Source organism: Mercenaria mercenaria, chromosome 7 (assembly GCF_021730395.1).
Source record: "Mercenaria mercenaria strain notata chromosome 7, MADL_Memer_1, whole genome shotgun sequence".
Lineage (NCBI taxonomy): Eukaryota > Metazoa > Mollusca > Bivalvia > Venerida > Veneridae > Mercenaria > Mercenaria mercenaria.
The window spans coordinates 23,058,430-23,072,806 of record NC_069367.1 but is presented as its reverse complement, the minus strand read 5'-3'; the positions used below and the strand labels follow the sequence as shown (position 1 = coordinate 23,072,806).

General features: G+C 36.6%; 1 protein-coding gene across 1 annotated transcript; it reads left to right on the top strand.

Moving 5' to 3' along the window:
- The first annotated feature begins 671 nt into the window (after window positions 1-671).
- Window positions 672-4,270, top strand: LOC123554752 (uncharacterized). Its single transcript, XM_045345060.2, has 3 exons — window positions 672-830; window positions 3,462-3,581; window positions 3,922-4,270. The coding sequence occupies exons 1-3, from the start codon at window positions 779-781 to the stop codon at window positions 4,089-4,091; spliced, it is 342 nt and encodes a 113-aa protein (XP_045200995.1). The 5' UTR covers window positions 672-778; the 3' UTR covers window positions 4,092-4,270.
- The last annotated feature ends 10,107 nt before the right edge of the window (window positions 4,271-14,377 follow it).

Below are 14,377 nucleotides of genomic sequence, written 5' to 3'. Positions count from 1 at the left end.
TTTCAGATGTTAATTTAAAGTGCAGTATTTCAGTGAAAAAATGTAGAAAAGATAGATAAGGTAAAGAAGTTATTTTGATAAAATTTAAATTCGCATATTATGCTAGGTGTTTGTTATTGTACAATGTAGGCCCTAGTTGTTTAAATATGGGGAAAATATCTAGAAATATGAGAAAATTAAAGAAAACAATTTCAGTTATATGCATGACTGTGTTATCATGTATAGCAGGTAACATACTTTCACAGATATTTTTATTGCACTGGTATAACATGGGCAGGATTATCATTTTATATCACTCAATAAACAGATTGTTTCCCTTGTGAAAAGAAGGCTTGGGGCTTAGGGTAAGTTTCTATATGTTAAAGTCGATTACAAAATCGTGACCAATATTCTTAACAATTTTTCCGATTTTTATCAAATTAAAGGTGTATTCATGAATATTAAAGCTTATTATGAAAATATGCCATAAATATGCTTTACGAAAATGCATTTTGAATAATTTTTCAAATGCATAGAATGGGCGTTTTTAAAGTCCGTGAGTGTATGTGTTTAATTCACAATGAATATGTAATTATTACATATTACAACTGTACAAGATAAAGTAAATAAAAATGTATGGCAAATCACATGCAGATCTGCGTAAATAAGCTTATCCTTAAGTGTTTGAAATGACGATTGAAGAAACAGATTTCGATAAATGTGATAACAGCAAAACGATAACTCATTTGGGGTTTGGACAGCGTACTAGAAGGATAAGCAACAACAACTACTTTTGAAAATGAAAAACTTGAATGCGTTGTACTTTTGTATTTTAATTATTACGGTAACAGGTAGGTCATACTTAAAATACGTTTTTAAAATAAAGAAGGATAAATAATTTGTAATTATATATAAAATTCTTTCAAAAATGTAAACCTGCTTTTGTTATTAATAAACAAAGAAATTATAAGAAATAAAGAATGCGCCGGCTTTGAACAATTCCAATAATTTTGCTATATAACGTTAATATAACAGATATTTCGAAATTAAGAAAGCATTCTAAATGAAGGTACAGATTAGAACTTTGGAATGTGTCAATGTTTTCATGGATATATGCGAGTAATTTTAAGAAAAATATTGAAGAAAACAGTTAACATAATTCATCAAGACTAAATTATAAATGGTCAGATACATGTAGAGAGTGCAAAATAAAATAAAATACGAGTTCTATAGAATGGGACAAAAAGGTTTTAATCGAGAACTGAATATAAATTTACTTAAGGCAAAACTATTCAGTTTCCGATAACAGATAAACGGTAAGGGTAGATTTGAAAAAAAAATCATACAATCAACTTACTTTCTATATTATAAGATTCTTTCACTGGTTGTAGATGAAGATGGGAATTTCCGGTCTCGAGAGTAACTGTTTACTAATAGGCGGTAACGAGGCTCCAGCCGAGTTACCGTCTAAACACTTACCCGAGAGCCGGATATTCCCATCTGCACCTATAACCAGTGACAGAATTTTTTCTTGCATACCGATATCAAGAAATAATAATAAAAATAAAATTAATCGAACGTCTTTCTTTTTAGAACTATTTCTTATAGCAGCGTATTTAAACAAAGCGCGGGAAGGCAACGTCCGTAAACAGGGAAGATGTCATGACGTTGAGACAAATAACAATGTTTAGTTCCGGTTTTTATTTCTTCAGTTGCAGCGTAACGTTATGAATTTTTGATAAAATAACGTGTTTTGAATCGAGAAATATACTATCAGAAACAAAAAGGAACTGTCAAGGTATTAGATTTTTATTCCGTTTTTATTATTTTTTAAATAAAATTTAAATAAATAAATAAATCTTCTACATATATGTAGTTCGTAATACGTCATTTAAAGCACGAGAGTCATCTTGTAAGATGGATTTTTCCAGCACCGATAAAAATACCGGAAATCTCCGTCTGGTATGCAAGAAAAATGGTGAATTGTTTTCTGTTGCTGCTTGTCACTATTTTAACGGCCGTTACTACATATACTCTTCTACGCGAAACAGAAATGCGTGAGAATACATAACATGATGCGTAAATGTTTAATCAAGATAATTGACTTTGTAGCCAATATATTGCAAACCATCAACAGTAAATATCCTTGCCTGGTACAAGTTCGTGGATGCAAGAAACAACCTTTTCATATTTGAATAAAATCAGCAAACAGCAACAAATAGATACTTACAATTTAACATTTAATCTATATCCTTTCAAAAGACATGCAAAAAGCATGAAAAATACGATAAACCTACCAGAAATATGCAGAACAAAACATGTATGTCTGCTAGTTAACCTACTTTCATTTTCGTGCAAGTTCGTGGATGACGTCATCAGTTTATATGCTCACGAGATATTGTCGAAACCAAAACGAGGCTGTCAAGTAAAAATGTAAGCAAAGCAGACGAGATGATATCTGAGAAATAAAAATGTCATTCTATGGTTTTTAAGAGGATTTTGAGTTATGGGCAATTCGGGATTAGTACATACAAGGTATCTCTGCATGCTTGGGCTTTTATTGGTGTTCTTATCTGTGAAAACCTTTCATTTTCACCTTTTTTGGTGGTTGACGAAAGTTTGTGTTTATTTACGGATTTTCTGTTGGCAAGTGCGCGCGTACGCCAAAACTGGAGTGTAATGTCATATAAGATGGGGAATCAACGAACTTACACTATCCTCGAACTTGACAACGATATATGAACAAAGTTACATAAAGTGTTAAATGATACTAAAAACAAGCGAAAAAGATCTTTCTACGCGAAAAAAAAACCATAATAGAGTAATATAAGAGATACGGGTTTTTTTGTAATTGAGTCAAGGTACAGCAAATGAAAAAGATGTTTTTGAATTGTTTCCGCGCAGACTGAAAAATGTATAAATGCAAGATCCAAATGACTCTTTTAATTCACTCCGAGCACTATCGCATGAAACCTTGCTTTTTTTTAATATTTAGAAAAAAATCATGTCGTAAACTTGTATTGTTTTCATAAGATTTTGAATTGAAACTTATGACGATTTAGCAACAGAAACCGATCGTCTGAACAAGTAAAATAAATATGAAATGACATGAAATGTAGTAATAGTTTCTGAAGAACTTCTTTTTTCGTAGGTGTAGAATTTTCAAAGATATTAGACCAAAGTTTACGAACGAGTATTTTTGGAATAACAAAAGCGTGTTGAAACATACATAGATCATAAAATAATTCTTCAAAAGACAAGCACAATATAAAAATGAAGTATATTTATATTTTGTCTGTCAAATGTGTCAGAAGCTTTTGCCATTGCCGACACATCCCGTTTAAGTGTTTGTCAACGGAGCAAATTCCATTGTGTGAAACTATTGTATGCTACCTTTTCGAACGGCAATACGAAATGAGTTCCACATTCTTAAAACTGAGCGTATTCCTTGCGCTGCTAGTTATCTTTGTTTTCGTTTTCAGTTGCAAGTGTGTCGTCCATAAGATGCTACGTGTGTGTTTCGTGCAAAGATCCCTTTGACGAAAGTAGTGCTACAACATCCACCTGTTCCGGGTCATGTGTTAAAGCAAAAACGGGCGACAGTAAGAATTTGTTTCTTTTATAATGCATTGACATTAGATTTATATATTTTTGTTACTGTTTTTTTTTCCTTTTCACTAAAAAAGTCAAAGGTAGTATAGATTCTCACAAACTCTGCTTTAGATCGATTTGCGCACAAATGTATATGACTATCTGGATACGTTTGTAGTGCGTAAGGAGTTAATTATGAAACCCTGCTTCACCTAATAATTGTACAAAACAATGCGATACTTAATAGGATAAATACATGTTTTGCATACTAGTGTGTATATCCATATTGTACGCTTTCTTAGCAAGATCAAATTGTTTATTCTGAAAAATAATTTTTGCATTTTTTAACAGGTGTGATTAGAGGATGTTCAGACTTCAATGGTGGAGACGCTTGTGAAAAAATTAATGGCGCTGAAGCTTGTTCATGTACATCAGATCTATGTAACAGTGCTTCCGGAATCAGCATTTCTGTGGCCGTTTTCAGTTTTGCCATTATTTGCATGTTCCTGTGGTTGAACTAAAACAAGAGAAAGTAACTCAAACAGCTCAAATGTAATGTGATTTTTAAGTTTGCCATGTTATATCTTTAAAAACTGATGATTACATCTCTATAATAGATTGCACTGCACTTTTTGTAATGAATGACATATTTGTCTAACATTTTGCTTATCCAATTTGCAATATACTAATTATAAAACTACCTTGTTGTCTTTTCACCGAGTTGTGTTTTTCGGGGGTGTTTTAACAGGAGAGAAAACGTGTGTTAACAGAGACCACAGTATTACACACCTTTTTATATATGCGCATTCCGTGGCTAAACGTAAACGTAAATACGGCCCCAAAACGGATAATTCAAAAGGAAATGACGTCGACGTGAAAAAAGAAACTCAGATATTCCCGCGCATTTCATGGACATTTAATGACGTTGAAGGAAAAATGTATTCATTTATTAGGTTTTTTCCACATTCTGTGCTAGAATAGCGTTAACGCATGTTCATTCGTGTAATAACATCTTCAGAGTCCTTTTGGATATGTTGGTACCCTCGACCTACTGGCTCGGGCACCAACCAATCCCTCGGGATTCTGCAGATGCGTTATCCCTACATTCAAAAAGTTTGCAACAAGTTGATGTCACTGGTAATTTCTGCTGTCTTACTTATTCTCGTATACTCTTCGGTTTTCTTTATAAAGTCTTTTATTTATTGAATATTTTTTTGTCCTGCTGAAAAAGAGCATTCATGTGGGTGGGGTAGGGTATGTTTCAAATGCCCGTGTGTGTGTGCGTCTGTGTGTGCGTGCGTGTGTGTGTGTGTGTGTGTGTGTGTGTGTGAAACTAGCTAAGGCGGCAAACTATTCAGTTTTCTTTATAATGTCTTTTATTTATCGAAAATGGTTTTGTCCTGCTGAACAAGAGCATTCATGGGGTGGGGTAGGGTATGTTTCTAGTTTTTATGTGTGTGGGTGTGTTCGGGTTTAACGTCTTTTTCAACAACTTTTCAGTCATATTAACGACGTTGTCTACTTGTAGCAGTGAGCACAATGCCCAACTTTATAATGCTGCCTCACTGGAATACCATGCCGTAGACACGTGGCATGATACCCCACCCAGTCACATTATACTGACACCGGGCTGACCAGTCCTAGCACTATCCTCTTAATGCTGAGCGCCAAGCGAGGAAGCTACTAGTACCATTTTTTACGTCTTTGGTTTGACGCGGCCAGGGATCGAACCCACTACCTCCCGCACTCGAAGCGGATGCTCTACCACTAGGCTCAGTACCGAGGCGGTTCGGATTGCCACGATGCATCGAATGAGCATACTTGTCTTTACACTTCGCGGTACCTTATTTTCCATTATGAAAATAAGAAATAAAAAAAAGATAAAATACGTGCCGAACATTTTTCGAAACCAAGTGAATGTATGAAAATACATGGTTTTAAACGTTATCTTAGCATAAAATAAAGCAACTAGTAGTATATGTGGGTGTTATTTTATTCTACGTGTAACTGCAGAACAATGATCCAAAAAGAGAACAAATTAACTGCCAAGTGGTCTAGCCTCGTTCTTTTCCTTATAGTAAGCATAATACTTTTCTGAACTGGAACAAAAATGTGAACAATGCATATTTTGTAAGATATCGTACAACTACGTTATGGGAGATTTGCACTTTGTGTTTTTAACAACAAACGTATAATTTTAATATCATTTTAAAGCTGAAGTTACTTTTGGCATAAATTGTAACTATTTTCTTGGTCATTAGTGTCTGTTTGTTTGTTTCGGGTTTAACGCCATTTTTCAACAGTATTTCAGTTACGTAACGGCGGGCAGTTAACCTAACCAGTGTTCCTTGATTCTTTACCAGTACAAACCTGTTCTCCGCAAGTAACTGCCAATTTCCCCACATGATTCAGAGGTGCAGGACGAATGATTTCAGACACAATGTCTTTTATCAAATCGTCACGGACAACATACGCCCCGCCCGGGGATCGAACTCAGGACCCCGCGATCCGTAGATCAACGCTCTCCTTACTGAGCTAAACGGGCGGGCTTGGTCATTAGTGAGCCCTTGTAGTTTGTGACGTCGAAAAATTTATCGCTTTTTAACATGGCGCCAAATAGAAGTGCCTGGTCATGTTAGGAAAAGACCACGCGTTTCACCATGTCGCAACGAAAGACGTAATAAAAATAAATAAACCAATCACCACAGACACCCCATGCCAGACACTATGATTATAAGACTACTGCAACAAGGTTAGCGTTTTGTAGGAGGTGGTCAGCGACCCTTTATGCTAATAATCAACACAGCTGGGACAGAAAGACCTGTGAAGCGCACATCCTGGTGTATCATCGAGCTGTAGAGGAAACAACTTTCATTTCGAAAAATTCTTTTTATTTATATATTGCAATAGCTAGTTCCCAGCTTGACAGTGCATGTGCAATTAGTCGCGTAGAGAGCAGGAAAAAGAAACCTCTATGGGACTGGAAAGCTTCGGTCTTCTTTTATCTAAAATAAAATCTGAGCCGTCCCAAGAGAAAACCAACATAGTGGGTTTGCGACCAGCATGGATCCAGACCAGCTTGCGCATCCGCGCAGTCTGGGCAGGATCCATGCTGTTCGCTTTCAAAGCCTATTGGAATTAGAGATACTGTTAGCGAACAGCATGGATCCTGACCATGCTTGTCGCAACCGCACTATGTTGGTTTTCTCATGGTGCGGCTCAGATTTGTATTTTTCAGTATTTTCTCAAATATTCTTTAAATGTCTTAAATCTATAAACTCTGATCAAACCTTTAAAACACATTAATTGGCCCTTACCCTGCTAAATTTCTATAATGCACTTGTCTATCTTTCAGTTTGGACAGTACCATTAACTGTTAAAGGGATGCTTACCAAAAATATACTGACTGAATGGCGAACAGTGCAGATCATGGATGTGCAGGCTGGTCATGATCTGCACTGGTTGCGAAGACAAAACCAATCATGTCCAGCATGACAAGGGTTAATATATGACAGTAGCTGTATTGAACGGTGACATATTTCTGCCAGCCACTTATCCACTTAACTTATCTCAAAAGTTTTCGTAGAAACGTCACTTACTATTCAGTTATCATCGGGCAAGTGATAAAACTGTGTGTTATCCACTTAAATATCTTAACAGGACAAAACTGCCTGTTAGTGCCCACTATTTCCATCCACATATTCACTTACATTAAATAGATATCTTGAGTTTTATCAGATAGTAAGTTACGGTTATGGAAGGCTATCTAAAATAGACACCACAAACATGCACCACAAATTTACCTCACAGTCAATATATGCCAGACTGGTAAAATAAACAATAAAACAAGTGAAGATTCAAAAATGCAAACCAAACCAAAGATGGTAATGTGATTTCGAAAATTATAAAAAATCTAGAAAATACACATTTCATAAGCGTAGAAGGGAGTTTAACTTTGGGGGTGGGGGCAAACCTTTTTGACAGGAGGGGGAGGCTGGCAAGGGATCCCCGGTGCATTCATGACAAAGCCTTGTCCAGGGGCCAAATGGGCTGTAGAACTCCTCAAGCCGCTGTGTTTTAGCAATCATTGACTTATTGATCGCGGTCGATGAGGCCGCGATCATATTGAATAGAACAAGTATTTGCACGCTGGGGAAAATATTTCATGATGGACCTGTGAATTCTTTACTTATGGGTGAAACAGGTCTCATAAGCGTAAATACGACTAGCTTCTACTGATTATAAAAACATACCGTACGATTTGTAGTGAATTAACTGTTGTTGTACTTTTAGTAGTTCAACCGCCACCCTTGTTTAAGAGCAACATTTAAAAAACACGTTTTTTTCATCCTCAAGTAATAGCGAGCGCGTAGCTCGCCTTACGGCAATGTGTAGGCGAATATAGCAAATGTGTGCCGAATGTGGCAAAGTGATGTAGCTGAAAAATTTTCCTCCCGCCTGGGCGCCGCCATTTTGCGGCCGCCATTTTGTTCTACTTCCGTCAAAGTCGGGAAAAAATGTTGTTTTTTTTTCGTTTTTTTTTTAATTCGCACTTTAGTTACAATGTCTATATTCATATAGGTGTCTATATTTTTTAAGAAGTTATGTTATAGAAATAACTTCAATTTTGCTTTTATTTTACGAAAAGTGCACCCGTTTCTGCGCGTGACACTGAGGGATACGGCGGTTGTTTATTTTTTTTATTTATTTTTTGTTGTTGTTGCTGTTTTTGTTTTAAAACTTAAAATAAATACAAGATTCCAATGTAATTAACAAAACGTTTAATAAATAACATTATATTTGCCTTTTCTCCTATAAAAATTGCATTTATTAAACAAAATGGGCGGAGCTTCCTAACTACAGTACAGCCAATGAAATTCTCGCTTACTACTGACATTTGGGTAAGCACGTGTATTTGTTTGTAAACATCTGCTGCAAACATCGCCGGCGTTTATTTGTTATAATAATTCACACTGTCTTCAGTAAGTCATATTTGTGAAAAATTGCCCAGATATCTGTCGTCTACTGTAAGCCTGTGGATATTTTGGATATAATTTTCCCATGTAAACAAAATTAAAAGTGTTATCATGTCTGTCATGCGGTTTAAAAGAGTAAACAATGTTTTATATCTTGTTCATAATGTACCTGCTGATGGTAATTGCTTCTTTCACTGTCTTAGTTTAGCTGTTCATGGTAATTTTGAGAATGCACAAATGTTTAGAAATTTGACTTGCCAAAATATTCTCAATCAATGGAATACATGGGAAACTAGAGTTCAAACGTGCCATGGTCCATATATGTCAAATGAAATGTACAAAATTGGTATGTTAAATGGTAACTGGTGGGCAGGTGCTTGTGAAATAGAATCAGCAGCAACACTTCTTAACCACCAAATAAATGTTTACTTAAAAGGTACAAAAGACCACAAATCTACATACACACTAGTATCGTACAAACCAAACCATCCATGCGCAAGAAGTATTGAATTGTTATTGGAAAACAATCACTTTTTACTGCTTAATAAGTGCAGCAGCCATTACGATACAAGTAACTTGAGTCAAACAGCATCAAAACTTCAATTTGTAAATCAGACTGACCACGCGTATTCACTTAGTTCAAAGAATCATACAGTGCACCAAGTAAATGATCAACGTCATGAAGTAAATGCAATTTCTGATCACACTTATTCCGTTCTGTCTGATAACGCACAACAAGAAAATGCTGGTATCCTGTCCACCGACCACACATACTCAATTCAGTCAGATAAAGTGCACCAAGCTTCTAGTCATAATATCGATGAGCATTTACATGGTGAAATTACTGACCACACTTATTCTGTTAGCCATCACACTTACTCTGTTATGTCTGATTCAGTTCAGTCAGATAAAGTGCACCAAGCTTCTACTCATAATATCGATGAGCATTTACATGGTGCAATTACTGACCACACTTACTCTGTTAGCGATCGCACTCACTCTGTTCTGTCTGATAACACTAGCTCATCTGTTAAGGGCGTTTCAACTTCAAATTGTAATAAACGCAAACGAGATGACATTTGTAGCGGTTCTCTAAAACATCAATTCAAAAGTAAAAAGTGTACTTCTACTACATATATAGATGACAGTGTATTAGACAATTTATTGTCAATCTGTAGAAAGCTAGGCATGTCATCTTTTGCTCATTTGATTAAACAGAAATCACAAACAGATAAGAATACAGTTTCAAGAATAAAGTATCATATCAAACAAAAAATTGGAAAAATTGGTTTCAATATTGAGGAAATTCCAGAACCCCCGCCTCTATCTAATAATGTTCATTACAATAAGGCGATGGATTGTATTCGCGCTTTTGAACTTGAGCAAATGTCATATCAGTTCAATTGTTGTAACATTTGCAAAGAATGTAGAATAGCAAAAGAGACGGCCACTGATATTTATATTTGTAAACGCTGTAAATCAGACAAAGATTCAGTAAAAATGTTTTCATCTGAAAATCTCATGGACCCACAACCCCTCCCTAACGAATTAAAAGATATGTCTATTGTTGAACAACAACTTATTTGTAGAATTTCACCCTGTATAAATATTCACATGTTAAAACATGGTGGTATCGCTTCAAGTGGACATTGTGTGACATTTCCACAAGAAGTAGATGAACCAGCACAAATTTTTCCAAGATTGCCTGACGAAATTAATATTATTGCAGTAAAAAAACAAGGTAAAAATGATACCAGTAAAGAATTTCGTGTTCGTAGATTCAAAGTTCAAGCAGCACTTTTCTGGCTTAAAGAGAACAACCCCGCCTTTGCTGATATCATCATTTCTAAAGAGCGTTTAATGTCTTTACCCAATGATGGTGAAATTCTAGATGTACACACTCTTGAATATTCAAGTAATGTGAAGCACTTAAATGACTTGGGTCCTGCTCCTGACCAGCTTGATCCAGGTGAAACAGATGGTGAAACAGTTTCTGGTGTATTATTACCAGACAGACCACTCAATCTACATCAGGCTGTTCAAGAGGTAGTTTCAGATGTGCTTGGTGAAAACTGTGATGTATCAGTCAATCGCAAAGGTACAGTTACTATACCTTGGCCTTCCAGAGGAAATGCTGCCTTGTCTGAATTTACGACACAATTCTTTTTCACTTTGGCTTTTCCTTGTTTATTTCCATATGGATCTGGTGACTTTCATATAAACAGACCGCGTACATGTTCTTCACTTGCTGACTGGGCAGAACATCTGTTATGGTATTTAGATGGTAGATTTGCTAGCCACCAATACTTTAAATTTGTGGTTCATAACATGATTATGCGTAAAAGTGCAATAGAAAAGGGAAATTTCATTGTTCGTCAGCAACTTGGAGATCAGCATATCACTGTCTCTAATCTAAAAGATAGTATTAAAAATGGTAACGATACACTTAGTAAAAAAATTGTTTACCTTAGTGCAACACTCCGTGGAACCAGTCAGTACTGGGTACAGCGTGCAAAAGAGTTACAGGCTCTTACTCATTATAATATTTCAAAGGGTCTTGGCTTGCCTTCTATTTTTGCTACAGGTAGTTGTGCGGAGTTTCACTTTAAACCCCTTAAAAGGTTACTCAGTATGTACGTCAAAAAAACTACAGGTGAAGATATTAACCTTGATGACCGCTCAGTCTTATTTAGAACTCTGCAGCAAAACACTCATATAGTAGCACAATACTTTGATTTTCGTACAACATCTTACTTTAGTCAGGTAATGGGTCCTGTGTTTGGTGTCGATTCTTTCTGGTATAGACAAGAATTCGCAAAGTCGCGTGGTATGGTTCATTGGCATGGTCTCTGTTGGCGGTCAGATCGAGAGCCACATGTTTTGTTACACCAGGCAATCAGTGATGGTCTTTCTGAAAGCACTTGTGCAGAAAGACTTTCAGAGTGGGCTGCAATACAATTTGGTCTGACAGCCAATCATCCAGCAGGCAAAGATCATCTTGGTAATCCAAGAACAGACTTGTGGCCACCACCAGAGGGATCTGCCCCTGAACCACCAGAAGAAAAAAATCCACTTGTTAAGCTCCTAATGGACGTCAGTTCAACACAGGACTCATTACTTGAAGACCATCTGTTACTAACAAACCGTTTTAATATTCATCGTTGTTCAGATTATTGTTTAAAATCTATGGCAAATGGTAAAAAAACATGTCGTATGGAATTTGGAACGCCGGATAGCCCTGGAAAAGTAATAAGAAATTCTCCAGCCTTAGTAAAAGACAAGAATGGCTCTTTGCGTCTTGAAATGGCAAGAGACCATCCCTTGCTAGTCCAGCACTCTCAATACCATACGCAGGGCTGGAGAGCCAATGGAGACATATTTTTGATTCTTTCCAAAGGTTCCCCAGATAATCCATCTGTAGATGATATAACTGCCACATTACGGTATATTACTGGTTATGCCTGTAAAGGCAATCAGCCTACTGGTGCAATATCTGATCTTTTCAATGATTTAGTTAATTGTGCAGATGAAAGTAGTGGTGCCACTGCTAAATCAATGTGTAATAAAGTACTAATAAGTACAGTCAAACGTGACATTTCTGCTGTGGAAGCCTCATTTGAGTTATCCAGACTACCGCTGTACAGGTCGAGTCACCAGTTTCAAACTGTGAGTTTATCTGGAGTAAGACTACTGGAAAGAGATGGTTCCGCAGTAACACGAAATAACGCAATTGACCAGTATTTAAAACGTAAATCTGATGACGGCTCATCTTTGTACAACTTTGTGTGCAAAGGGGGTAGTGTCCCAGTTTTCACAGCATATTGTACCCAGCCAGACTGGCCTTTACAAGAAGACTATTGCCGTTCAATGCTTATTTTACACTGGCCCAACTGGCGGCATTTATCGGACATCAAAAATGAAAATACAACATGGTGTGAAAAAATGACCCACTTTCTTGCCTCCAATGAGTGTCCAAATTTCGTTAAAGCTGACATACAACGGGTAAAACAAAAAACAGTTTAGGTGAACTTGATGAGGATCAGGATGATTATATTTTTTCATCCCAGCAACCTGACTGGATGGACATAGTCAAACCAAATGCTGACTTTGAATGTCCAGATTCTGACTTTGAATTTGATGATGGTGGTGACAGTTACAACTGGAGTGCTGAATCCCTACAATATCCTTCAGACAAGGGCAAAGCCTGGTTAAAGACTATTGAAACATCATTACATTCTAATGAAGATTCACTTAAAATTCCAGATGTTGATTTAATTAAAATGAATACAGATCAGAAGTTTGCTTTTAACATTATTCTAACAAAGTTACTTGAATTCTCCAATGGCACAACTAATTTTCAGCCACTGAGAATGATAGTTACTGGTACAGCTGGCTCTGGAAAGTCTTTTTTAATCAAGTGCATAGTAAAAGCCACTAGGCTAATATTCAATGATAACTCATGTGTTCAAGTTGTTTGCCCAACAGGAAACAGTGCTCACATAATAGATGGTGTCACACTACACAGTTTCTTTAAAGTCCCAACATTTAATAAGTCTAAAGAACTGTCACCACCTCAAGGTTCAGCTGGTGAAGAACTTCAGTCAAACTGTAACAGTTTACGCGCATTACTTGTTGATGAACGGTCATTGATTGGAGCATCAACACTGGGATGGATGGAATACAACTGTCGCTATGGTGCAAACAATGGTTCCAACTGTCAACAGTCTTGGGGAGGACTCCCAGTTGTAGTCTTTTTTGGAGATGATGTCCAACTCCCTCCAGTGTTAGATTCTCCAGTTTATGACTGTAACAGCAAACTGACATCTGCACTACATGGTGTTCTGGTATGGCAAGAATTTACATCTGCTGTTTGTCTTAAAACCATTGTTAGACAGAATGAAGATGAACAAGCACTGAGGGATGTTTTATCTTCAATAAGAGAGTACAAAATTTCAACACATCAGGCAAAATGGCTAAAAAAATTTCAGTGGAGAAATCTAAGTCATAAATATGGTAATGAAATTATGCACAGATTTTCAGAAAATTCTTTGCATGTATTCCCAACACATGCAGAAGTTTGGTCTCATAATAAACAAAAAATTCTTGAAATAAACGTAGAGTATCCAATCGCAAAATAACGGCCATTAACAAAGGTCAACATGCCAAAACATCTGCCGGTGATAAAGCAGGAGGTCTTTCCCCTGTAATTTACCTGTGTAAATGTGCAGCAGTTATGCTGACAGTTAATTTGTGTGTTAAATATGGACTGTTTAATGGTGGAATTGGTACAGTTGTTGACATTTTGTATCCTGAAGATAAAAAACCATCATCAGACACATTACCAACTGCAGTAATGGTTCAGTTCAATAATTACTCTGGCCCTGCATTTATTACTGGTCATCCAAAAGTCATTCCTATTATGCCAGTGGAAAGAAGAATTGACTGTGTTTGCAGAACCTGCAAACGCAAACAGATACCACTGCGACTTGGATGGGCAACCACTATTCACAAATGCCAGGGCATGACAGTTGGTGATGGCGAAAATCATCGTCACATTATTATTAATCCTGGACCAAGGCAGTTTGAGTCTAGAAATCCTGGAGCACTTTTTGTAGCTCTTTCAAGAGCAAAGTCTGCAGGAAATGAAACAACTGTGCCAGACTTTGCGTGGCATCCTTCAGTGCTTGTAAATGAAGACAGAATATGCCATGTGGTCCGGACAAAAAGAGTTCAAGCCAGACATCTGAAATTAAAAGAATTACCGCTTTATGTCAAGATACAGAAAAAAAATATGTATCATATATGACCCCAGATGCTTTCAACTCCATCCT

Coding starts and splice junctions, on each gene's coding strand:
- LOC123554752 (XM_045345060.2), top strand. CDS start 779: ATGAAAAACTTGAATGCGTTGTACTTTTGTATTTTAATTATTACGGTA. Junction 831..3,461: donor TTTAATTATTACGGTAACAG/GTAGGTCATACT, acceptor TTTCGTTTTCAG/TTGCAAGTGTGTCGTCCATA. Junction 3,582..3,921: donor TAAAGCAAAAACGGGCGACA/GTAAGAATTTGT, acceptor ATTTTTTAACAG/GTGTGATTAGAGGATGTTCA.